General features: G+C 34.2%; 2 protein-coding genes, 1 long non-coding RNA gene and 1 other non-coding gene across 7 annotated transcripts; 3 read left to right on the forward strand and 1 right to left on the reverse strand.

Annotated features, from left to right (window-relative positions):
• The first annotated feature begins 5478 nt into the window (after positions 1 to 5478).
• Positions 5479 to 5584, forward strand: LOC121204439 (small nucleolar RNA R71). The gene has a single exon (XR_005899364.1). It is a non-coding gene; the product is annotated as a small nucleolar RNA R71 (small nucleolar RNA).
• Positions 5585 to 8945: 3361 nt separating this feature from the next.
• Positions 8946 to 10652, forward strand: LOC107956793 (uncharacterized). Of its 2 annotated transcripts, none has more exons than XR_005929874.1 (3): positions 8946 to 9215; positions 9403 to 9527; positions 10610 to 10652. It is a non-coding gene; the product is annotated as an uncharacterized lncRNA (long non-coding RNA). The 2 variants fall into 2 exon arrangements; XR_001700258.2 differs by lacking the exon at positions 10610 to 10652 and adding an exon at positions 9914 to 9956.
• A 7039-nt stretch (positions 10653 to 17691) lies between these two features.
• LOC107954956 (heterogeneous nuclear ribonucleoprotein 1) lies at positions 17692 to 22300 on the forward strand. Of its 3 annotated transcripts, none has more exons than XM_041116577.1 (5): positions 17692 to 18120; positions 18209 to 18391; positions 18665 to 18889; positions 19240 to 20437; positions 21741 to 22300. In XM_041116577.1, the coding sequence occupies exons 3-5, from the start codon at positions 18671 to 18673 to the stop codon at positions 21752 to 21754; spliced, it is 1431 nt and encodes a 476-aa protein (XP_040972511.1). In that variant the 5' UTR covers positions 17692 to 18120; positions 18209 to 18391; positions 18665 to 18670; the 3' UTR covers positions 21755 to 22300. The 3 variants fall into 3 exon arrangements, with proteins under 3 accessions (XP_040972511.1, XP_040972509.1, XP_040972508.1); XM_041116575.1 differs by having other exon boundaries at positions 17742 to 18120; positions 18268 to 18391; XM_041116574.1 differs by lacking the exon at positions 18209 to 18391 and having other exon boundaries at positions 17774 to 18120.
• Positions 22301 to 23859: 1559 nt separating this feature from the next.
• On the reverse strand, positions 23860 to 25797 carry LOC107954955 (cytochrome b561 and DOMON domain-containing protein At2g04850). The gene has a single exon (XM_016890648.2). It carries the CDS (start codon positions 25432 to 25434, stop codon positions 24097 to 24099), a length of 1338 nt encoding a protein of 445 aa, XP_016746137.1. The 5' UTR covers positions 25435 to 25797; the 3' UTR covers positions 23860 to 24096.
• Positions 25798 to 27496: the final 1699 nt, after the last annotated feature.

The raw sequence follows: 27496 nt of genomic DNA on the forward strand, positions 1-27496 counted from the left end.
GAAGCCTTTTCTCCAAATGATGAATGCTTGGTATACAGAGTTCGTTCATACTAACCCGACTGCTCAACAACCTCCCCCACCACCCCCGATTTCTCAAGCTATACCTCAGATGCCTTCAGATGTGGATCTAATGAAATTCCATAGATCTCTGATTGCCCGAATCCACAAGCAAGGGGCCGAAGAATGCAGGGTAAATGTTGATGATGACGCTGAAAAAGTAGAATTTTGGCTCGAAAATTCTATTCGGGTATTTGATTAGTTATCTTGTACACCTGAAGAGTGCTTGAGGTCTGCTATATCATTGCTGAGGGATTCGGCTTATCATTGGTGGAAGACATTAATTTCAGTGGTGCCAAAAGAGAAGGTGACTTGGGAATTCTTTCAAGAAGAATTTCGAAAGAAATATATCAATGAAAGATTCGTAGACCAGAAGCGTAAAGAGTTTCCTGAGTTGAGGCAAGGCAACATGACAGCTACCGAGTATGAAAGAGAGTTCGTTCGATTGATCAAGTATGCTCGAGAATATATCCCTTCAGAGGTTAAAATGTGCGAACAATTTGAAAATGGCACCTTATGAAGCTTTGTATGGTCGCAAGTGCCGGACACCACTGTATTGGACCGAACTCAAAGAAAACCAGATTTACGAAGTTGATTTAATCAAGGAAACTGAAGAAAAAGTGAAAGTGATTCGAGACTGCTTGAAAGCTGCTTCGAATAGGCAAAAATCTTACGCAAATTTGAAGCGAAAAGAGATCGAGTTTCAAGTTGGTGATAAAATGTTTTTAAAAGTGTCTTCGTGGAAGAAAGTTCTTAGATTCAGTCAGAAAGGCAAGTTGAGTCCACGTTTCATCGGATCGTATGAGGTAATTGAAAGAATTGGCCCGGTAGAGTATCGATTAGCATTTCTGCCGGAATTAGAGAAGATTCATGATGTATTCTATGTATCTATGTTACGTCAGTATCGTTCGGATCCTTCACATGTGATTTTACCGACAGAAATTGAGTTACAACCGAATATGACTTACAATGAAGAACCGATTAAAATTTTAGCTCGGGAGGTCAAGCAACTGAGAAATAAAAGTATCGCTCTCGTGAAGGTATTGTGGCAAAAACATGGGGTAGAAGAGGCTACATGGGAGCCCGAGGAAACTATGAGGAATCAATACCCACACTTTTTTACCAGTAAGATTTTCGGGGATGAAAATCCTTAAAGGGGGAAGAGTTGTGATAACCCGAATTAGGGCCTAATCGGAATATTGGTTTCGGGACCACAAAAGATAAGATAGAAATAATTATTTTATGATTATTTTGAGGTCTATGATATGATTGCATGATTTTGTGAAAATTTCGTGAAGAAATTCTATCCATAAAGTGCTTAATTTGAAGTTAGGGACTAAATTGAAAAAGTTGTAAAACTTGCATTCTAGAAGTTTCTAGTATGAAATTGCTTTGAAATATTAATTAGGAGGTCTTAAGTAGCAATTTGACCAATTTCTAAGTTTATGGACAAAAATTGGACATGGAATTTTTGAAAGTTTAGTAAGGGTATTTTGGTCATTTGGATATTAAATGAAATAAAATGGGAAAAATAACACAAAAATGATCATCTTCTCCATAAGTTGCCACTAAATTTTGCTCTCCACCATAGCTAAGGTTTCAACACTTTTAAGCCTTGATTGTAAGTGATTTCTATGCCCGTTTTTAATGTTCTTTACATTTTAGAAATCCTCGTAACTCGGTTTACCTATTTCTACCAATATTTTGAGCTAAGGTTTATATTTAAAATTTTACCCATGGATGATATGTATGAATTTTGATTTTTTATGGTAGAATATGAAGTTTGAGACTGTGTTAAACAACTTTTACTAAGTGATTTTTCGTAAAAATGAGTAAAATGACATAATCAGTAAAAATGCCTAATATTCATAAGTACTTGTTAGAGTGTGAATTTGATATTGCTATAGAAGGGAAAAATGATCACCATGTCATAAAACATAATAAAATAGGATGAAGTTTAATTTACGAGCCTTGGGGAAAAAGTGTAAATATGTAAAAGTTTAGGGGTAAAATGGTAATTTTTCTAAAGTTCGTACTAGGGGCTGTTTTGATGAATGTGTGTATTAAATAAATTAATTTGGTATTATAGATCAAGATAAAAGAGATTCGAGTCAAGATCGGGGGAAAAATAAAGTTTACGAGGAATAGACTCGACTATTCTCATTTTGTATCGAGGTAAATTCATATGTAAATATTGTAATATAATCGTTATTTTAAATCATTTAATGCTATTTATACGATATTATGATTGTTATCATGGAATTCTATGCTTTGTGGTCATTGTTGGACAGCATGCAAAAATTTTATGAATTATGTGAAAATTGTGAAAGACTACCGAAGTATCGCCATTGGTATTCCAAGGAGAATGGTAAAGGAGTACGAACGAGGAAAGTCCCGTTGAACCTTAGGAATAGATTAGGATATTTGGGCATCCAAGCTCGTTAAGTCGAGTCTGAGTTCACTTATGGATGCGACTGTCCGAGCTCGTTGAGTTGAGTTCGAGTTCACTTATGGATGCGAACGCCCGAGCTCGTTGAGTTGAGTCCGAGTTCGCTTATGGGCGAGTTACATGGTAGCTTATGTGGCACTTATGTGCAAACTTTCCATGTATCCGAGTTATATTCAGATGTGTTCAACGGGTAAAAATTCTAGTGAAATGGAAGAATACTCAAGATGCAAGTGACGTATTGGTAAGTGTTCTAGAATGGGCACTTTGGACAGGTATGTACTTAACCCTCGGGTTGAGACTTGATACGACAACAATAATATGGTAAGATGATGAATGATGAATAGAAATGTGATATATGTTTTGGTGATATTATGCTAATGTTGGTTGGTATAATTGTTTTGTTAAGTTATTTGTTATTTGCATGTGGACTTACTAAGCATCTATGCTTACTCCCTCATTTTCATTCTTTGTAGTTTTGACAAGTCAATTTGGAGATCGGGACAATCCTCACACTATCACCGGACAATCGCAGTATAATGACTTGTAATTTTTGGAAATATGGCATGTATAGCATTCCAATCATTTTGTGTGTATAATCTCACTATATGGCCCATGGATGGAATGGAAATGTTTGAGAATGATTAGCTATTGGAATGGCTAATCAAGTATATATATGATAACATGTATGCTTTATGTCTTAACTAAACCATGTAAATCCTTGGAAAGGTAAAATTGGCCACAAAACAGAATCAGATAGCAATAGTGACGTGAATTTGAAAAATCACTAAAAATAGTAGAAATAGAATTAAATGATGAATAAGTTATGGAATCGAAGGTTGATGAGTCTATTTTCATATAGAAGAAACGAAACAGGAAAATGAGTTATATTTTATGAGATATTTAAGTTTTGGTGGAATAAGGTCAGAGTTATCTTTGAATCCCCTGTTCTAACTTTAAAAATTCACCATAAATTGTAAAAAAAACAATTATGAGTTTTACCTTACATGTATGAAATCCTTATTGAGTCTAGATTTATGAGAAACAAACGACATAGTCATTGAAACTCTGTACAGGAAGATATCTGATTCTTAATACCAAGCTATGGCCTTTTTATGTTCTTTTAATACTTGGATTAATTCCTCTTTCTCCTTGGGTTACAAGTTAGAAGTAATAATAACTGGTAATGAAGAATTATTTCCAAGGAATGCGTATTTCAAGTGGTTTGGTAATTGTTTAAGTTCCAGTTTGGGAGGCTCTTGAATAAAGGGTTTTTGCTTAAGTTCATCGTTTATCTTAATGCCCTCATATTCTACTTGTCTTGAAGAATGCTCATTAGGTTCATCATTTATCTCCTCTTCTTAAGCTAGATACAGTTTCGTCGTCTCCTTCTATACAATTTCCTGAAAATAGTATTGAGTAGTATGATCAATAGAGTCAATAAAATAACATGAATCATCCTGTTCCCTAGAAAACCCCATAGTATCATAAATTTTAAAGATAATCTCCTCGTCACCTACTCTAAGTACCAATTTAGCGTCACCCACATCGATTACAGCTTTAGCAGTGGCTAAAAATGGACACCCTTAAAATTAAGGGCACTTCTACATCTTCATCCATGTCAAGCATAACAAAGTCAATAGGAAATATGAATTATCTACTTTCACAAGTACGTCTTCTATAATACCCCTAGGATATTTAACAGATCTAACGGCTAATTGAATACTCGTCCTAGTAGGTTTAGGTTCCCCAAAACCAAGTTGTTTGAACATTTTATATGGCATCAAATTAATGCTAGCGCCTAAATCAGCTAGTGCTTTCTTAACATTCAGACTACCAATTAAGCAAGGGATAGTAAAACTTCCTGGATCTTTTAGTTTGGTTGGCAGCTTGTTTTGGAGTATAACTGAGCATTCCTCGTTGAGTTCTACTGTAGATAAGTCATCGAACTTCCTTTTATTTGTTAGAAGCTCCTTCAAAAGTTTTGCATATGTAGGCATCTGCGAGATGGCTTCAACAAAAGGTAAGTTGATATGTAATTACTTAAAAAGTTCAAGAAACTTATCGAATTCTGCATCAATGCGGTCTTTTTTCAATTTTCCTGGGTATGGAACTGGTGCTTTATATTCCTTCGGCACTGGTTTGTCACTATTTTGGGGTTTTTCTTCCCCCCTTTCGCTTACCACGGCTTCTTATGGTAGCTTCTTTTCAGATTCCGCTAACACTTTTCCACTCCTTAGTGTAACTGCTTTTACATGCTCTTTTGATTTGTTGTTACTTGGTAAACTTCCTAGTGGTCTTTCCGAAATCAGTTTGGGTAGCTGGCCTATCTGAGTTTCGAGCCCTTGGATCGACGCTTGTTGATTTTTAAGTGTTGTCTCGGTGTTCTAGAAATGAGTTTCTGACACCGAGATAAATTTAGACAACATCTCGTCAAGGTTCGGTTTCTTTTCCTATTGATACGGTGGTTGTTGAAAACCCGGAGGATGTTATGGTCTTTGATTTCCTTGACCGCCCCACGAGAAATTGGGATGGTTCCTCCAACCTGCATTATAAGTGTTACTAATGGGTTATTTTAGGATCTAGAGTTATTGTTACCCATATATTGGACTTGTTCCTCCTCGATACTAGGGTTGAAGGGTTGATACTGTGTGCATGCTCCTCCTCCATTCATCTCACACCTCATCACTGGCTGTACCTGAGTAGAACCAAGTAAACCATCAATCTTTTTATTTAGAAGTTCTACTTGGTTTGACATCATAGTAACCGAATCGACGTTATAAACACCTGCTATTTTAGTTGGCTTAGTCCTCATGACTTGCCACTGATAGTTATTTAGTGGCATCTCTTCAATAAATTTGTAAGCCTCTTCAGGTGTTTTGTTGTTGATGGTTCCTCTAGCTACTGCATCAATCATTTGCCTTATCGAGGGGTTCACATCATTGTAGAATGTTTGAACTTGCAGCCATAGGGGTAATCCATGGTGAGGACACCTTCGCAATAGGTCCTTGTATCTCTCCCATGCATCGTAAAGAGTTTCTAAGTCCATTTGCACAAATGAAGAGATATCATTACGTAATTTGGCTGTTTTAGCAGGCAAAAAATATTTTAATAGAAATTTTTCGGTCATTTGTACCCAAATAGTAGTTGACCCTCGTGGTAGCAAGTTCAACCACTATTTAGCTTTATTCCTTAATGAAAAAGGGAATAACCGAAGACGAATGGCATCGTCAGAAACACCATTAATTTTAAATATATCGCAGAATTCCAGGAAATTTTCCAAGTGAGTGTTTGGATCCTCATCCTGTAAACCATCAAACTGAACAAATTGCTGTATCATTTGAGTAGTGTTAGGTTTTAGTTCAAAATTATTCGCATCAATAACGGGCCTAACTATACTTAACTCAGTTCCTGTTAAAGTAGGTTTAGCATAATCATACATAGTACGAGGAGCAGGATTCTGATTTGCTAGTTCAGCGGGTATCGCAAGAGGTAGCTGATTATCTTGATTTTCAGCCATCTTCTCAGCCGTAGTTGAGATATCATCCTCTTGCCCTTCCTCTGTGTATCTTAGGCTTCGCTTTATTTCTCTTTGGTTTCTGCGAACTGTGTGATCGATTTCTTCGTCAAACAGTAGTGGTCCTGACGGGTTTCTTCTAGTCATAAACTATAAAAAAACTGCCAAGAGAAAGAAAAAGTAAATTAATAAATAATAAAAAAATTAAATTAAATTAATTTGCAAGGAAAATAAATGGCTAAAGTAATGAAAATTGAGTGCTCTTAATATCTTAGTTTCCCGGTAACGGTGCCAAAAACTTGATACGTGATTTTCGTGACAGGTTTTAAATATTTATAATGAATCGTTCTTGAAACCAACTCTTATCATGATGAAGGAAAGTGTGCCTATCGAACAGTAGTATAGCTTTAGCAAGATCGGATTGTCAAACCCAAGGGAACTAAAAGTACTAGTAATAACTGTCTTTTTATTATCTAGCCTAAGAATAAGGGGTTTGTTTTAACTAACTAATTATCTAAGCTAAGAATTCACAGAAAATAGAATTGGGAAATTACTTTTGGAAAAATGATTTAATTAAGACAATACCTAAGGAAAAATCCACCTAGACTTCACTTGTTATTCTGACTCTGAATCGGACGATTTATTCATTTAACTTGTTCCGTAGAGATCCCTAAGTTATGTTATTATCCCTATTCAAGACTAATAACGTCTAATCCCTAGATTGAATAATTGAAACTTTTCTCTAATTAACACCCTAGGGTTGCATTAACTCGATCTATGGATCCCCTTATTATGTTTCACCCTAATCCGGCAAAATCTTATCACCCTATTTCTAGGCCACTACAGGAAAATAGGGCTTTAGCGGCATTTTTAGCGGCGTTTTATCAAAAAACGCCACAAAAATTATAAAAAACGGAGCAATAGCGGCGTTTTACCAAAAATGCCGCTAAAAACAGAGCAATAGCGGTGTTTTTTTGTTAAAACGCCGCTAAAAACAGTGCATTAGCGGCGTTTTTGGTAAAACGCCGCTAAAAACCAGAGCATTAGCGGCGCTTTTGGTAAAACGCCACTAAAAACCAGAGCATTAGCGGCGTTTTACCAAAAACGCCGCTAAAAACCAGAGCATTAGCGGCGCTTTTGGTAAAACGCCGCTAAAAACCAGAGCAGTAGCGGCGCTTTCGATAAAACGCCGCTAAAAGTAATATAATCCCTAAAAGGGATTATATACTAAATATATATTCTTGGGTAAAAATATAGGCCCAAAATATGGGTTTGGGCAAAAAAATGAGGTCCGTTTAGAAAATGGGCAGGGCTCGGGTAAAACTTTTTTGGCCCGGGCCCGGCCCGAATTATATACTAAATGTATATTTTTTTATTTTTAATCATATTGATATTTTATTTTTAATTTTAATATAATCACTTTTTATTATATTTTCAATTTGTCTATTGTTTTAATAATTGTTTTAATATCATTTTTTATTTGTTTCTTGTTTTAATATTTGTTTTAAATGTATTTGATGATTTATTATATTTTAAAATTTTTTATTTAATTAAATAAGTTAAAAAAATTAATATAGGCCGGACCGGGCCATGCTCAGGCTTAACAATTTCATTTCGGGCTGGGCTTAGACAAATTTTTAGGCCCATATTAAATGTATTTGTTTTAAATGTATTTGATTATGGTTTAAAGGTGGTTTAAGGGTTGGGGTTTAAGATTTAGGTGTTAGGGGTTAGGGGTTAGGGGTTAGGGGTTAAGGGTGAGGGGCTCATAGTTCAAGGCTTATGTTTCAAGGTTTAAGGTTTAGGGATTAGAAGTTTAGGGTTTAGATTAGTTAGTGTTTTTTAATTATATGATAAATATTTTCTTATATAATTATAAAACAGATAGTATTAATTTTAAAATATTGAATTAATTATCATTATAGTTTAGGGTTTAGGGTTTAGGGTTTAAAGTGTATGAGTTATTATTTTAAGGTTTATGGATTATGGGTTTAGGGATTATGATTTATGGTTATGTAAGAGATAATTTCTCCATTTTCCCTAATCCGAATCTTTAAAATAATCACCCCTTTTTCCCCAATTCAAAATCCAAAATCCCCGATAAATGTTTCTTTTTCTAACAATGGTTTAGTGTGCAATTGTATACATGAACTTTAATTTGATCCAGTTCTTGTAAATTATTAACTCAATTATTGATATAACATCATTTTATATTTATATATTGCATACATAAATATTTATATTTATCCAATAGAAAAATATATTGATGTATTTATTTTTAAAATTTGTATGATTAAATCAAAATTAAAGTTTTAACTATACATTTAAACCACAGTTAGAATTTCACGTCTACAATTACACATTAAACCGAAATTCATATATAACTCTAAGATGTATCTCTATTAAAATTTAGGTGTATACATATAATTAAATGACATTTATATAAAAATCTAAACAACTAAAGCGGACCATACTTAAAAGAATAATACTTGTATTACTGTGTCATTTTGTATTTTTTTAATTCATCGATTTCATTTTATTTCTGTTAAAGTTTCCTTTTGTATTTTATATGATAATTTAAAAATTAAAAAAATCTTCAAAAAATTTTTAAAATTAAAAAATAAAAAATAAAAAATAAAAAACTTAAAAATTTAATATTTAATATTTTAGTTCATATTTCAGTTAAAAAATTCAATATTCAAAAATTAAAAAAAATTCTAAAAAATGATAATGTCAGCACAAAAAATTTATAAGAAAAAATAGAAAAAAATATGTTAATGAAAAAAAATCAAAATTGAGCAGTAATGGAGTTTTTGAGTAAAACGCCACAAAAAAATTGGACTATAGTGGCGTTTTTATTAAAAACGCCATAAAACACTATTATTTTTTATCCCGTTTTCAAAATCCCGCTCACAACGAAAAAAAAATTTTGGTTACCCGCTTCTCATCTTCTTTCTCATCTCCTTTTACTCTCAAAATTTGCCCCCAAATTTCCCTAAAGAAGCTTTGCTTTTTTATTATTATGTTTTCAATTATTTTCAGTTATTGAATGTCTTTCCCTAAAGAAGCGTAGATTGAAGAGTACAGTGTACTAAATTAGGGTTTATTCGGCTATGAATTTTAATTTCTATATTATGTTAATTGCAGGATGATTCATTACTTGCTGATGAAAAGCTTAAGGCTCTACAAGAGGAGGTTCGTTTTAAATGGTTTAATATAAATATAATCCCTAATTCTATTTTTTTCTAATATAATCCCTCATTTTCTTAATAGCAACTTCACTTTTTTTTTCTTTTTATAATGTTAGATACAACGGCTTCTTCTTGTGAAGGAGTTGATTGTTTGAAGCTTAATAGGTTTCATAAATTTTGCAAAAAACCAGGTTGAGAGAAAGAGAGAGAGTTCATCATATGTTTGAAGAAGCAGAACAGAGACTTGATTTAATTATTGCATATGGCATCGAATACAAAAACTCTCTTGCATTTCGAGGATCTGGCTCTCCCTTCGGTATGTTTTCTAGGTTCTTTTCTTTTCATCAAAGTTTGTTTCCATTGATCATCATTGTCCAAGGTTTAGCTTCTTGGTTCTGCATCATTGGCTTGTTTCTCTACTTTTAGGAACACCTTTGGTGTTATATAACTTTTTGGTTTTCTTGAGTGGTAGTATCTGCAGATTTCTTTAACTTCTTTTGGTTCTTCCTTCACGGTTATATGATGTTTCTATATTGAATTTTTTTTATCAAAGACCCTCTAACAGTTTCATCATGAACATGAAAAAAAAAGGGTAACTTCAAGCTTCTGCAATCTCAGCAGCAGTGTGAATTGCACACATGCAAGTATTGCTGTTTTAGAGTTTAATTCACTAATTTAGAAATCACATTGCTTAAACTCCAGTTTCAGGTTATAGTGATGAGTGCAAACAGGGGGTGCGCTCAATTCAGAGAGAAAGTCTCTAAAGTTACTTCTAAAATGACTGGTAGGAACTTTGATGGGTAAACCTCATATCATAGCAAACTAATCTCTTTAAATTGTCCAGTCTAAAAATCTTCAAAGTTAAACTCCATTTCTAAATTTTCTTGAGAAGATTTCATCAACTCAAAAATTGAGGATAAATTAGTTTGGAACAGATAAGAACGTTCAGAATAAAGGAAATTGTTGTTTATGAAGGGTAATTACTAATGAAGTGAGGGAGGTGGAATTTAGAGATCTTTGATAAATTAAGCTTAAAGCTTGGGTTGTTTATGTTTATATGCATAAGCTGAGCAGAGGCTTAATAATGTATGGATGCTTTGTGGAGTCCCTGTTTTGAATTTTAGAATCATATGTAATCTCTTTAAAAATTGGCATTAAATTGTTTTTAGGTTTTATAATAACATTTCTCTTTGTTATGTTATTATGCAACTTATTTGATTTAACGTCTGGATGCTTTTAGGAGTACTTGTTTTGAATTTTAGAACCATATGTAATTTCCTTAAAAATTGGCATTAAATTGTTTTTAGGTTTTATATTAACATTTCTCTTTGTTATGTTATTATGCAACTTATTTGATTTAAAATTTTAAAACATTTATTTACTTAAATGTTTTTGCAGGAGCAGGTTTTATTTGGTTTAAAATTCTCTAGCTTGACAATGTTAAAGCAAAATTCGGTTGGGTAATTTCTTATGTCTACTGTAATGTTCTTGATTTTCATTGTAATTTTCACAGACACATACTCTCTTCCACTTTGTCATAGGGACACGAAGGAGTCAGTTATTTGAATTTCCTCAACTTAATGGAAATAATAGTTGTGGCTTGGCTTACATGTGAAATTTACCTTGTTCTGCATTAATTTTGTGAAGTACCACTGACCAATGACAAATTTAATTTGCATTTTGTTTTCTTTCGCTTTTTCATAAGTTTTGCAAAAATTAAGTCCAAATGTTGATTCTTAATTTGATATGTAATTAGCTCTAATTTCAAATAAATTTTTTCTTACCTTATAATGTAGGGTGAGAATGGGTCAGGTGAGCAAAGTTGTGGAGGTTGAAGGTTTGGAAATTTATTGTAGCATCTGCAAGGATGCTGCCAAGGATTTGAGCTTGAGCAATACTGGGGGTTCTGAATCCTGGTTCAATTCACACAGTGTTGGTGATAAGTCTGAACATATAGTAGAGCCATTCAATGTATCACTGTCTCTTTTGGTATGCAAATTTTATTGGAGCTTTTTAATTCTTCTGCTCAAGATTTATCCCTGTTTGAATTTCATTGTAGTCTCTATGTAATGTTGGTATTGGTTGGTGATTTCTATATATCTTTATATGTGTTGAAATGAAAAAGAGTAGTCTGTAACAAAGCTAGGGAGCTGCTTTAAGGCAATCATAGTTATATCTTTTATGAACTTTTCTCTTCAGGATTTTTGTTGATCTTTGCTTGTGATAACAAGACTCTTTTGTTCTATTAGTCTCTTTTATGACTAAAATCAGTTAACATATAGTGATTTTATTATTCTGTAACTCTCTCTCTACCTATGGCTTATGTTTTACTTGCATCCTTAATGTGGGCATCATGTGAAGCATGTCAGCATCTTGAAGGCGTTTTTTTTTTAAATTTCATTACCTTTAGCGGCGTTTGTGGGAAAAGCGTCACTAAAGGTCAAGACCTCTAGCGGCGTTTGTGGGGAAACCGCCGCTAAAGGTCTTGATCTCTAGCGGCGTTTGTGGGGAAAGCTCCGCTAAAGGTCTTGACCTCTAGCGGCATTTGTGGGAAAAGCGCCGCTAAAGGTCACCGCTAAAGGTCATGACCTTTAGCGGCATTTTTTTAAAAAAACGCCACAAACTTTAGTGGCGCCGTATATAGCGGCGTTTTTTGCGGCGCTTGTAAAAACGCCGCAAATAGTTTTAGCGGCGCTTAAAGACCTTAAAAAATGCCGCTAAAAGTTAATTTTGCTGCAGTGGGCGCGTAATCAACTCCGCTTAATTATGACAAATGTTCTCTTAGACAGGGTCTATTCCTCCTCTGAATAAGAGCTTATCTTGAATCAGTATCCTGGGATATCAAAACAAGAATTAAGAACACATAATTAAGAACAAGTTAAATATTTATCATACAATTCAGAAAATAATAACAAGATTCGTCTTAGGTTTTATCCCCCTTAGGTATTTAGGGGTTTTAGTTCATAACTAAAGAGGAAAACATCTCAGAAGAATAATGAATCCAAAACATAAAGAAAACCCAAAACTCCTGAAGGGAAATTGAAGGGAGATCTTCAGTCTTGATGATGAATTCGGCTTCTGAGATGGATCAATCGGCTTCCTTCGAGTAATTTCTTCCTTCCTCTCTGTTCCTCCCCTTTTTCCTCTTCCTTTAGGGCGTATTTATAGGCTTTAAAATGCCTAAAAGCCCTCAAAATTAGCCTTTTCTGAATTGGACACAATTTGGGCTCGGCAGGGACACGCCCGTGTGCGATTACTTCAGGCCATGGTCAAGCCTGTTAAATAGCACGGACGTGTGGTCCACCCATGTGAGTCGTGCTTAGATTCTACCAAATTGACACGGCCGTGTGGTCCGCCCGTGTGAGGAAGTCCAGGCAGTGTTAATTTCGTACTTTGGCCCATTTTCTCTGTTTTTGGCCAATTTCTCGTTTCTTTCACTCTCCTATGCTCGTCTAAGTATAAAACATGAAATTAAAGCATTAGGAGCATCGAATTCACCAATTCTAAGGAAAAATCATCCATAAAATGTGCTAAGCATAGGGTAAAAATATGTATAAATTACGGTTTATCAGTTTCGGTGACGAAGAAGATAAAATAAATATGACAAGCATTAAATCACCTTTATATAGTTAGATAAACTTAATTAAACCAAATTTAATTAATTAAACCTTAATCTAATTAAATCTTAATCACATTTAACCAAAGTTAGTAGAGAATAACATCATTTTCCACTATTTGATAGTGAGAATGGTTTAATTACCAATTTGCTCCTTTTATTATTTAAAAATCTATAGTGATAAGATTTTACAATTTAGTTTATGTACCTTAATTAAGCAATTAATAAGCGGAATTGAAGGACCAAACTTTAATAAACTTTTATACTAACTCCATAAGTATTTATATTTAATACTGACAAACTCAGTTTACGAAAATGAGGTCTCGAAACCGCCTTTTTTGACACTATTGAAAATCAAACTGTTACAACGAATTAAAATTTTTACCTTCCATGGTTGTTGCTTTTGTTATCTTTCTTACAAGGCTTATAGTTAGTGTTGTCCTTGGAGCTTTGACTTCAACGATACTCAAGTTAAAAAGCATTTAATATAAAAGAGTGGGTTTTTATCTTACATAACTTGTGTTTGAGTAAAAGATGGGATTCACATCATGTAATTAAAAAAAATACAAGCAACATAAGTTCAAATGTGTGGCAGTTTACTAGAAATTTCTTCTAATTATTATCTATAATCATTTTCTTTATAAACTTTGTTATTAGCCTTCTATTAGTAACAGTGGTATCAGAGCTTTATATTTTTCATTCAAACAATAAACCTAAGTTTTTCTACTAAAATTATTAGTGAGCGATATAAAATATCATTTACCTCCATTTGACATCGAAGTGATCGGACCACAAAAGTCTAAATGCACAAGCTCTAACACTTTCCTTGCTCTCCATGATTTTCGTTTTTGAAATAGTTGCCAATGTTGTTTGCCTATGACACATTCTTTACATACATGAGAAGGAATTTGAATTTGTGGAAGACTTGTCACCATCTTCTTTTACTACAACATTTTTAGACCTCCAAAACTTAAATGCCCATAGTGATAATACCACAACTAAGCTTCATCTTTAACTTTGGTAAAGAAGCACATTTGATTGGTGTTATCAAGATGCAATGGAAACATCCGATTTGTTGTCATTTCAACATGAGCAATCAACCCCAATTTCTCATCATGAATACGACACACTCCATTTTTTAAGGAAATCTCATACCTCTTCTCTTATAGTTGACCAATATTGAGCAAATTAGCCTTTAATTTATGGAACATAAAAAAACATTGGAGATCACTTGATTGGAGTTCTCTTTTATATGAATCTTGAGACTTCCTTTCTCCCTGACTAACACTTTAGATTTATCACCAAAAGTTACAATATTGTGGAATGATTTATCCAAATCTAAAATTTTGGCTTGTCTCCACACATGTGATTGTTTCACCTAGTGTCCAAATACCAAAGATTTGGCTGAACTTTGTTACATTCATGACAAGTCATCAAAAAAGAAATCTCTTCTTCTTCACCTTCTTCTGCATAATTTTTTATAAAAAAAGTCACTAAAGATAAAGCATCTTGTTAGAATTATGTGACCCAAATTCTAAGAGATTGCTTGCAAGTCAAGTTAAACAAAAATATATTTTCTTTCTAGAAGATTTAGTATTTATTAGTATAATATATTTAGCATTTATTAGTATAGTTTATTTGACTTACTAATTTAGCCTATAAATAGGCTCCTTTACAATCTTAGAATTAAGAGACACCCATTAAATTAGAACTCATAACACATTCAGAGAATTTTGTGTTTACGTTTGAGGGTTCTTTGTTTTTCGGGTTTTCGGGGTTTAGTTTTTATCTCCATCTTTTGTACTCTTCATTCTTTTGCCATTATAGTAAAATTATCTTTGCCCGTGGTTTTTTATCCTCTTTTGAGGGGTTTTTCCACGTTAAATTTGTGTGTTCATCTTCTCAATTTCTTCTACTATTTTTACTTGTTCGTTGCTTATTTGGGACGATCCTAACAAGTGGTATCAGAGCTAGTTTAACTTTCATAGATCAGCCCGGTCAGAGATGGCAGCAACAAGGTTTGAAATTAAGAAGTTCGATGGTGAGACAAATTTCAATCTGTGGCAAGTTCGGATGATGGCAATTCTAGTTCAAAATGGCTTGAAAAAGGTTGTTACAGGGAAAAAGCCTGAGAATCTAAATCAAACAGAATGGGAAGAGCTTGATGAAAAGGCCTTGTCTGCAATCCAGTTGTGCCTCGCGAATACAGTATTGCAGGAGGTATTGATGGAGAAGACCTCATTTGCCTTGTGGAAAAGGTTAGAAACTCTTTATGCGACTAAGTCTCTGGCTAACCGTTTAGTGTTGAAACAACGCCTATTTACGTTTCGCATGAACGAAGGTGAGCTTCTTAAAGATCACATCAGTCAATTCATTACTCTTTTAAATGATTTAAAGAACGTTGAGGTTCATATTGACGATGAAGATCAAGCTATGCTATTATTGTGCTCTTTACCCTCTTCATATAAGTCTTTCAGGGAGACCCTGATTTATGGCAGAGACAAACTCTCGTTCGAAGATGTGAAGGGTCATTTGTTGAGTAGAGACAAACTCGACAATGAGTTTGATTTGAATAGCAAAGCAGATAGACAAGCTTCCGTTTTGGTAGCATCAAAGAAACGAGACAAAAGGTGTCGCTATTGCAAAAAGTTAGGTCACGTCAAAGCAGATTGTTATAAACTGCGAAATAAAAGAGCTGCTGAAAGTAACGAGGAAGATGTAGCTGGTGCTAATTTGGTCGATGAAGGCGGTGATGATTTCTTGTTAGTGTCAACGAGCGATAACTCCAAGCTTACGTCTGAGTGGATCCTAGATTCAGGATATTCTTTCCACATGTGTCCCAATAGAGAATGGTTCTCCACATACAGTTCAGTTGAAGGTGGAGTTGTGCACATGGGAAACGATTCATCTAGTAAAATAATCGGTATTGGTACTGTTAAAATTAGGATACACGATGGGACGATTAGGACACTCTCAGATGTCAGGTATGTACCTGATTTACGAAAGAATCTCATTTCCTTGAGTATTTTAGACTTGAAAGGATGCAGAATCAACATCGAGTCGAGCGACATTAAAGTATCTCGTGGAGCTCTCGTTTTGTTAAAAGGTAAAAGAACCGGCAGTCTTTATATTCTGGAAGGTTCTACAGTGACCGGTGAAATCGGACGTCCCTCATCCGTTACGGAGTCAAAGTCAACTCATTTGAAGCGGAGGCAACTTGGTCATAGGAGGGAAAAAAGTATGACTGTTTCGTTGAAGAGAGGTTCTTTTTTGGATGCAGGTTTTGAAAAGTTAGGGCACTGTATTCGTGAAAATCAGACCCGGGTTAGTTTTGATTTGGCAGTGCACAAGTCAAAGGCTAGAAGTCTTCCAGCTTCTAAACATAAATTCGACTCAGTTAATTCCCTGCATAGTTCAAGATAGGCCCGTGGCGGGTTTTGGCAAAGATGGCATTGAAAGAATTCGTGTCAAGGTGGAGCTTGTTAGAATTATGTGACCCAAATTCTAAGAGATTGCTTGCAAGTCAAGTTAAACAAAAATATATTTTCTTTCTAGAAGATTTAGTATTTATTAGTATAATATATTTAGCATTTATTAGTATAGTTTATTTGACTTACTAATTTAGCCTATAAATAGGCTCCTTTACAATCTTAGAATTAAGAGACACCCATTAGATTAGAACTCATAACACATTCAGAGAATTTTGTGTTTACGTTTGAGGGTTCTTTGTTTTTCGGGTTTTCGGGGTTTAGTTTTTATCTCCATCTTTTGTACTCTTCATTCTTTTGCCATTATAGTAAAATTATCTTTGCCCGTGGTTTTTTATCCTCTTTTGAGGGGTTTTTCTACGTTAAATTTGTGTGTTCATCTTCTCAATTTCTTCTACTATTTTTACTTGTTCGTTGCTTATTCGGGACGATCCTAACACATCTAAACTTTGAATGGATAAAGAATATAATAATGAAAATATGGGTTTTATATTTTATTTTTATTTTGACCCAAAGGTTTTGTTAAAGAAGTTAAAAAAAGAAATTAATGAAGTTTAAAATGTAATTTTTTTAGTTAAATAAATTTAGTTTTGATAAAAGAAACATTTTGAGTAATTGTTTAAAGGTCCTTAAACTTCTAGTTAAAGAATTAAGAAAATTGCCACATGTTCACCCTATTGGCTCACATGCCACCTTAGCAAAAAAGTTAACACCGTTAGTGTCAAGTACCATATTGATCAACAGAACAAAACTTCAAATACCAAATTGGACATTTTGAAAATAGAAGTACCACATTAGAACAAACCTGAAAGTATAAGGAGATTTTTAACCATTATCCCTTTTGTTTTTTTCATTAGAAACAACTTTCAAACAAAAATTCTGAACAATTTATAAAAAAAATTATTTTATTATTCAAACTTAAGATCTATCTTTCAAAAAAAAAGTCAATCCAGATTTTAAACTTTATTATTAATGCAATAAGCAGAATAATAGTGTAAATAAATCCCCCCTTTAATAAATTATATACTTATGTAATATATTGCAAACTTTATATTAAGCAACATGTCGTTTTTTAATTTATTTAAATTGTTAATAACAAATAACTTTTAATAAATTCCTTAGAGATACAATTTTTTAAATTTAGTTGATTTAGTCTTAATTCAATTGGTATTAGTATTGTTGTCAGTGTAAAACGACGTAGGTTCGAGTGCACTGGAGTGCATTATCAGGATTGTGAGGAGCTATGCGTAATTTTAATTTTAAGTATGATGTAAAAAAGAACATAAATAATTAGAATTATAATGAGATTGTAAAAAAAATTAAAATCAAATTCCTACAATAATTTTAAAAAGGAAAGAATAAGGGTATGTCTTCAATTTTTTTTCTAAGACAGTTTCTATATATAGCTATATAATATATAATCTTCAAAATCAAAATTTTTCTCTGTTCAGGCAGCTCTTCTTACCTCTTTCTCTTTCCATTTTTTTTTAAAATTTCTTATGCTTTCATTGTTGCATTTATATAATAAAATTTATATAAATATTTGTTTTAACTGAATTTGCATTTTTTTAAGGATAACTGAATTAGCATTTTGGATGTTAAAAAAAAAGAACATGAGATTTTTCCCATAAGAAAGGACACAATAAAATTGAAAGAAGGAAATATTATTTGAAGGGGGCAAGGCAAATAGAAGAGAACAAAGAGGATGAAATTAACCTCCTCTATTCTTATTCTTGTTGTGCCTCCTTTCAGATCTTAGTTTTTTTTTTCTTTGCAAGATTTCGCACTTGGGTTTGCTTGGATTGGTGGGTTTCTTTCCTTTTTTTTCTGAATCTGGATTTGTGTTTTATTTCCTTTGCTTAAATTTCCAATAAACTTTTACTGCCATATCAGGTTTCAGATTGATCATCTGTCTGGGTTTTTTTTTTGTCTCTTTCATTTCTGAATTCCAGTTGAAGTTAAAAATTCTGGGTTGGTCGGTTTATTGAACGTCGAAGGATCTGTTTGGTTTTAGTTTTGAATCAGAGAGAAAATTGGCGTTGTGGATCGGATTGCGATTTTGTTGTTAAATTAAAGGTATTGAATTGTATCTGCATTATTGTGATTAGATTGCTAAAGACAATAAAGGACATAATTTTGATATGATATTGTTAATTTGATTAATAAAAAAGGAATAATTTGGTATTGGTTTTTTATTGGTTTGTTGTTGTTGTTGTTGTTGTTGCAATGTAATTTTTACGTGTTCTATTGGATCCAGTAATGAATTTGGCTGTTAAAGTCAGTATTTGATTTAGACTTGCGGGATAGTTTGGACTTTGTATTGATCGAACTAGTTTTCCTGTAATGTAGAGAAAGATGTCTGAGAATGGTAAGCTATTTATTGGTGGAATATCTTGGGACACCAATGAAGAGCGTCTCAAGGAGTATTTCAGTAGTTTTGGTGAAGTTGTAGAAGCAGTGATCATGAAGGATCGAACCACAGGGCGTGCTCGAGGTTTCGGTTTCATTGTTTTCTCTGACCCAGCTGTTGCTGAGAAAGTCATCAAGGAGAAACACAACATTGATGGCAGGATGGTAAGTTGCTGATCTTTAAGCAAACGTCCTTAGATTAGTTTTCTCCCTGAACTATTCATTGAAGCTATTAGCTTACTGCAGTAAGAGGTGAAATTTCAATTCCTTATTTAGTTTATGAACCTGATATTGTAATTGCAGGAGTTCATATATTTCTGGTTCTGTGTCCAACTAAATTTCTAAATTAAGCCAAGAGTAATTGTTTTGTGCATCCTCTTATTTATCTTTTCCGTTGCAAAGATATTGGATATGTTTGCAATTCTCTCATAATTTAGTATAATTATTTATATTGAGATTAAACATTTTGGGCTCTAAAAGATTCATTTTCATCATTGAGTTATTTGTTTGCTCAGGTTGAGGCAAAAAAGGCCGTTCCTAGGGATGACCAGAACATTATGAGTAGAAGCACTAGTAGCATCCACAGTTCACCTGGTCCTGCACGCACAAGAAAGATTTTTGTTGGAGGTTTAGCATCTACAGTCACAGAGAGTGACTTTAAGAAGTATTTTGATCAGTTTGGGAATATCACAGATGTTGTAGTGATGTATGATCACAACACTCAAAGGCCTAGGGGTTTTGGATTCATCACTTACGATTCAGAAGAGGCAGTCGACAAAGTGTTGCTAAAAAATTTCCATGAACTGAATGGTAAAATGGTTGAGGTTAAACGAGCAGTTCCCAAAGACCTGTCGCCAGGCCCAGCTCGTAGCCCCCTTGGTGTATATAACTATGGTCTGAATAGGAGCAACAGCTTTCTTAATGGCTACACTCAGGGATATACTCCTAGCAACCTTGGAGGATATGGACTTAGGATGGATGGTAGATTCAGTCCAGTTGCTGCAGGTCGAACTGGGTTTCCTCCTTTTGGTTCTGGTTATGGAATGGGAATGAACTTTGAGCCAGGATTGAACCCAGGTTTTGGAAACAGTACAAATTTTAATAACTATGGACGGGGATTGAGCCCTTACTATATTGGAAATACAAATAGGTTTGGTAGTCCAATTGGGTATGATGGAAGTAATGGAGGTGGAAGTAATACTTCCTTTTTCAGCTCGGTGACCCGGAATCTTTGGGGAAATGGAGGGCTTAATTATAATGCAAATGCTGCTAGTTCCAGTGCCTATGCAGGATCTGGAAGTGGGAGTATAGGAACAAGTGCTTTTGGAAATAGTGGAATTAACTGGAGTTCTTCTCAGATTTCCAGTCAAGGTGGAAGGAATAATGTTTCTGGCAATAATGTTAATTTCAGTTATGGAAGTGGTGATAACAGCTTTGGGTTGGGGACAGCAGGGCATGAGAGAAACACTGGGACCAATGTAGTGCCAACATCATCATATGCAGCATCAAATGGCAGTTATGATGGAGCCTTTGCAGACTTTTATGGTGGTGCTTCATTTTACAGGGATACCACTTGGCCATCATCAACATCTGAGCGTGATGGTTCTGGTTCCTTTGGCTATGGACTTGTTAGTGCCACTTCTGATGTTCCTGGTAAAAGTTCTCCTGGTTATGTTGGCAGTTATAGTGTTAATAAGGGACAATCAAATAGAGGTAAGAATTCGTACTTGGCATTGTCATAGTGTTATTTATGTTAATGGGAGTTTAGTAGCACAAACTCTGATAGGTTATTTCTTTGGACTAAGTCTTATGTAGCATTCCTCTTAGTAATATAATCTTTCTTTTGTTAATAGCTCATCACGTGCTTGCTTGTTTGAGCAAGAATTTAGGTAAAGATTGGACATCTTTTGAACACAGTGATCGTATGGTTCATTTATTAATTGAATGTGATTGTTTATATGTAATGTGTATATCTTTGCATTTGACTGTTTTTAACATCTCCGAATTATATAAAAAAAAATCCCTGAAATCAGTAATTTGGTTCGGTAGCTTTTTTTGTAAGCTTTGAATCACCAAAGAAGGGACAACAGAAAAAGAGATGGTAAATCATGTTTGGTGGTATTATGCCTACTCTACAATGTTCCTTTTTTTGGGCTAGGCCAGTAAAGCAACTACTTTTGCTCCCTCTTCTTTGGTTTTTCCCTTAAGCTTAACTAGGTTTGGTGGTATTTTGCCTACTCGACAATGTTCCACTTCATTGTGGAGTATCATGTTTCAAAGCATGATACAGATAAAGATCTCAGAGAAGAAAAATGCCTGAAATTGCATGGCAAATACAAAAGAGTTGAATTTGGCTTTGCACGTTTAGATATAGCACTGATGTGATTTAGCATTGTGTTTATAATATGACATCATGAATTTTAACTGAGTTTATCTTGGTATTGACAGGGGTAGCATTGTGTTTTCTCTGACTTGTCACCATCTTCTAGACTTCTCTCATACCAAAATATCCATTATACTTCTTTGTATGCAAGTGTTTCTTTTGGAGAGGTAGAAGGTTAATATGAGAGAAGGCCTTTTCCTATAACTATTTACTATAAAAGAAAAAGTGTAACTTTGTCGATTAATTTGTTCGAAATAGAGGTCTCCTGTCAAGTTTAGGATAGGGGCTGCTTCCACAGATTGCGAAAGTATTCATTGCATCTATTTCTTTAAAAAGTTTTAACCTTGGGCTAGACTGTTGTTTACAAGCAATTAATTTTAAATTTTACTTATTAATAGAATGGATATCTTAATCAGCCTTGGTCGGCAATTTTGAACTTGTTATTTTCGTCATTGATTATGCATAAATCTGTGATGCCACTTGTAATCGCTCTAATACTGTCTCGTTAGTTTGAAGAATCCAATTGCTACGTTTAATTGTTTCCAGGACATGCTTTTAAGTGTAATCCCAAAACCACGGTTATAAATACTTGGTTTGTTTATACTAACAGATATTTATTTTCTCTTGGTTCAGGAATTACTACCTAGAAGACTATTTTGGTTATCACTATACTGTAGGTGGAGATAACTTGTGAAGCAAGTGATCTGTCAGTTCTGCACATTTCCCTCGTTAATCAATATGCTTCAGTTATATGAAAGTTGGTTATCTATAGAGCTAACTGGAGTGGCTGTTTTTGGAGAAATACATTCTAGAGTTAGGGATGTTAAGGCTTGAGTTTTGTTTTAGGGTTCCTTTTTTGGTATTTGAGTGAGATGTAAAATCAGGTTCCGGGATATAGTCAGAATATGTATCATGCATCTCATGTGAGGCAGTGATGCATAACAATATAGACGTTTTTCCTTTCGTTTTTTTTTGGTAGATTTTATGTTCTGTAATGGCTCTGGCAAAGTTGTGGGTTCTTTCTTGTCAGGCATGCTTTGTTTGTTTTGTTTTTTTTTTATTATTACTTTATCTTCCATTATTTGGGTTTATCTTTCAGTCAGAACGTATCTGAGAGATTCTTGTTTATTTATTAGAGTGAAACATTGAAAGGGATACACCCATATAGGGTCCCTCTAAATAAGTTACGGATATATGCTGATTCTTTTCCCTACTAAATTTTGAGCCAATAGTGTAGAAATTTTCTTCCTGAAATGCTGAAATGAATTATTGGAATTGATTTTCGACATTAAATATGGAAGCCATATTTGTAATTAATGTGGGTTTCATAATGTTTTTGTACATCACATTGCATTGCTTGAGCTTTTAATATGGGGGCATATGTGTACATATCCTTACATGTTAGCTGTGTGTGTGTACTATTTGAATCCAGCAAGGATCTTACTGAAAGTTGGTCCATCATTTTCTTCCAACACTTGGAATTATTTTTCTCCTTTCCGATAACTCAGAAGCATTGCTTGCAACAACCCAACACCATAACCACATGGACAATCATATGAGAGGTGGTCGCTGCTCTTGCTGTCTGACCATATCACAACTTGATGCTTAGAGTAATCAAAAACCAACCACCTCATCTGAGGTCCTTTTGTCTATCTCTGTCTCTGTCCAATGCATGCCTTGGAGATGTAGCATGATTCAAGTTGTTCCCTTCCGGCATATTCAACCACCAATTGTGTTTATATTTTGATCGTGCCACCTTAAAGGGAGACCATTTGGCTTGCTGCTTTCATTGACTATATTTTATTCTTTGTTGTTTCTCATTGAAACTGAAAGGAGCAAACAATCTAAAATACCACATTCTCATAAATATTCCCTTTATTTCAAGACATTATAATGAGAGATTGTAAGGTTGGAATCAATCAATTTATTTATTTTCTTTATTTTGCAACCTGAAAATTTTTAAAAAATTCCAATCCTACAAAGCTACACAAGGGCAGGGATAAAGCCACATTTAGTCTCTAAATTTATCATTTTCTTTTAACTTAGTCTTTGAACTTTTTTTTTTGTCCACATTAAAGCTTTATAATTTTTCTCAATTCTAGTTTATGATGTGACACTCTAATATAAAATTATAATTTCTTAATAATGATGATGTGGTACAATTTCAAAGCATCATATCATCACATGAATCAAAATTAAAAAAAAATTGTCAAGAGCTTAATATAGACCAAAATAGTTTAGAGACTAAATTAAAAAAAAATTGTTAAATCTAAAAATTAAAAATTACCTCACCCCAAATGATTATATAGGTGGGGAAAAGGAAAGTAATGAGGGAAGCTCAATCGGCCGAAAATCAACCCCTTTGAAAGAGCTAGGCCCATCGACTCCGCAAAGAAAAGGCATGAAGCAATTATTAAAATAAATTTGGTGGTAGTGGTGGTGCTGATTAGAGGATGACTGGTCTGGTTGGTAGCATCCACCATTGATGCTTCACCTTTCATGTCGCTGTCCATGCTCGGGGATTTGCTCCTAATCTTAATGATTTGGTCGAAGTAGCCACTGCACTGTTGTCCCTCCGAAGTCTCAAAAATTTTTGCCTGTTTTTAACTTGTAACATATATCTTTATAAATGTTTGTGCATGAAATGAAGATCTTTTGTACTCCTACTTATCAACCCAATGAGTCGTAACAGAAAGAGAACTACAGACTGCAGAAGAAATATAATCATGTTCCAATCCAACATCGTATTTGAATCTTCTCATTGAAATGCAAAATTTGCTTCAACTTTACATAAAGGATGAAACAAAAACTTGTTGCCCTCAACAGTTCCAAGCAACATTTTTTTATCATGTATATTTGGGCAATAAATACAACTGAAAACCTGTTGCTCAAAGCAGCATCCCAGTAATCCTTAAAAAGATTAAACCCCAAATGTGATGTTTAGCGAACCATTTAATCTCTCATTTTCTTCTCCTCTTTTTATATTTTTTTAGCCATGGATTCCACTATGGGTTCCACTGTGGATTCCACTACCTTTATCTGATCCTGAAATCAGTCCTTCTCTCCTCATCTTTTCTTCTTTAGATTTCCTACAAAATATCACCCAAGAATTCACTTCCAAAGCTATGCATATACCTACCAGTGTTGACAAGCACAAACAATACCCCAGCTTAGCATAGGACCTGCCTTCCCCCATAACTTCAAAGCCCTGGAAAACATTCACAACCCCGAGCACCACACAAGAGTACCCAACAAAATGGTGGTAGGATTTCCAGTACTTCCTGAATTTATGTGTAGTCTTAGGCCTAAACAGCAGAGCAAGTGTTTGAAGAGCCCCCAAGCAAAACGCTGCGAATCCAAGCTTCCTATGGAGTCCATACGTCACTCCTGGTGACATGGCTCCCATCCTGATCCCAATTGCAAACCCCACTGTTCCCAGGAAAAATGCTGACAATTGGATACCTGAATGGACGTAAAACCACGTAGGTCCTAGTGCTTGTACGTGGCGTAAGTACCGTGCCGTGACAGCGCCCATCGGTAGTAATAAGCCCCAGGAGATGGCGTTAAGGATTCCGTGAACAAGTTTGAGCATGTCAACGTTGTTGTGCTGTGTAGCAGCTGAGCCAGACAAGACATCAAATGTAGTGATCGAGGAAAGGTCGTTAGATGTTGTGGGATGGATGGTTGGGGAGTAGCCTTGGACATACAGTCCTCTGTTCCAAACATGGTGAATTTTGGTCTTGTTTGGTACAAGTTTCACCGTGGCATAAATTTGAACCGTAGCACCATTGTGTATAGTAGCCATCTTGCCACCATACAACGTAGCCGATGAAGATATCAAGTGGATATCAAGTGGGCGAGAGAGGAGTGGTGATTTTTGGAGCTTGACAGATGGGTCAAGAATGTAAGGTAGTAGTACCAACTGGCCAGAATTAGGGTCCGGAAATGCAACGAGGGCGCGTGTGCCAGTCATTTCCGCGGACATCGGATTGATTCCCCACCCGACCCAACCAGAAGGCGAAATGAAAGTACCGAAGAAGCAAACGTCTAATGTGGCATTATGGGGATGGAATGTCCAAGCAATAGAGGCTTGTTGTGTGGGGAGTGACATACATTTTTGGAAAGTCTTGGTGGCGGTGGTGGTGCTGCAATGACCTGAAAATGCAGTGTTTAGATGGGAAATGAATAGGAAAATAACGAAGAGAAAGCCCATGGTTGCGGACACAAGAACGGGGTAAGGCTTGAATGTGGAAAGGGGAGCTTTTGTTTTAACATTTATGAGAATGGTAGCAAGGTTTCGTTGGGGGCAATGAAAGTGGTGTGTCATGATTGTTATTGAACCAATTATGAAAATGTTGCCAAAGTGCTTAACTTTGAAGTTAAGACTCTATCAAATTTAGGGTTTGGCAGGTCTTGAGGTTAAGATGTGATTTTTATATTATATAAAGTCAAGGCTCTCCTCGTATTGCTAATTAATACTTAATGTAAGGTAATAAATTTTCAGACTTTTTTTTTCTGTTTAACGATTGAATTATTTATAATTGAATCCACAAAAAATTATAATAATTTATATACAATCCAAACATTCCATTGTTAATCTTCCATAGTAGGATGTTTGGTTGAAAATTGTGTGTGTAGTGATGTTCTTGGCGTTGAAGCAGAGTTGAAATGAGAGAGAAGATATGGTTACTGGGTTTGCTTTCCTCTCCACTTAATAAAAATTTTGGAAGCATCTTTTTCATCATTATGGATAGCGATTTCTTAAGTAAAGGTAGAGCTGCAACTCCACGATCTGATTCATTTGTAAGGAACAATCATGTGCAAGTGGGAACCTCCTTTTAATCACAAAACTCCTATTCAATCACATTCTCTTTTATTTTCTCCACTTACATATATATATATATATAAAAGAAATGAATTAAATCAACTCTGTATAATTATATTTTAAAAAAGAATAATTTAAAAAAAAAATTAAAAACACATCCTTCTATTAAACTGGTAAAAGAATTCAACCCATTAAAATCGCTAAAATAACTTCACAAATTTCAATTTTATCTAATTCCTTTTTTATAAACGATATATGATTTTAATATTTAATTTTTTTTAACTTTATATTAATATTTTTATTAATTATTAATTAATTATATTTAGTTTTAAATTTACTTTTAATATAATATATTAATACATCAATTCATGAAAGATGCCACTAATTTGGGTTCTAATTCTTACAATTTTCCTTTACGCATCTTGCATTCGTCACCCTCCACTTTTTTTGTGCTTCTTTAACACTCACGCCAATAAAGATGACCCGCTTGCCTTGGCTTGCCTTTGGTCCCTTTGTTGTTTACCTCCATTTTACGCAAAGGAGAAAATAAAAATTATATTTAAACACTAGAAGTAGAGGCCATGAATCTTAAATACTCATTCTGAGCGATTAAAATATGTACTAGAAATTGTTGTTATATATCTGTTTTAATTCATTTAGTTAGTTTGTAATTTTGATTCTTTAATTCAATTTTCGTAATTATCCATAATTTAGTTTAATTTTTTTTTCAACTTTTAATTGTATTTTCTATATTAAGTGGTTATTTGGACATATAATTATACTCCACTTTGAAAACTTTCAAAAAGAAAATTATATTTATCGTCTTTGAACATTTTAAAAAATAACATTCATAAAAACCCTTTGATATTGATATGTGATTTTCTAACATATAAATGGAAGTTACAATTTTACTTTTTTTAATTCTTGCACATATATCATCCAAATATTTGACCAATCTTGATTGTTCTTATTGTCATAAAATTTGCTCAAATTTTCTTGGTTCATTTCATGTTTGTCAATTCACCATGTAAGTATTGATGACGTTATCATTTAGTAGAAAACAACAAACTGAATAGCAGAGAATTTCAAGTAAAACTCACACACTAAAATAGTGCGATGATATGCTTAGTAACTTGAGAGTTGATGTTCAACTTAAATATTTGAACCATGGAAAATATTGGGACCTGACAGGGGCTTACAAATTTGTCCCTAAGTTGACAGGAAATTGATCAGTCCCAGTTACTCAGCATTCTGACCTGAGAAATGTTATTTGAAACTGAACTCCCAGCTTACCACACATGATTGAAACTCGTTTGATTACCCAATGGCCCCAGTACACCAAATATAATCATTTGCTCGTTAACATATTCTGCAGAGACGTCTGAAACCGGAATGCTCAGCTCCCCAGGCTGCATTGAAGGGTTGTAACTTGTTATCGATGTGGAATAAGCAATCATGCTGTCATTATAATGGCGGCCGAAGGCCACTAGAGCTTGAGATCCAATCATACCTCTTCCTATTGGGTTTATCGCCCATGCAATTCATCCCCTGGGAATCTGGGTAG

Source organism: Gossypium hirsutum, chromosome A07 (assembly GCF_007990345.1).
Source record: "Gossypium hirsutum isolate 1008001.06 chromosome A07, Gossypium_hirsutum_v2.1, whole genome shotgun sequence".
Classification (NCBI taxonomy): Eukaryota; Viridiplantae; Streptophyta; class Magnoliopsida; order Malvales; family Malvaceae; genus Gossypium; species Gossypium hirsutum.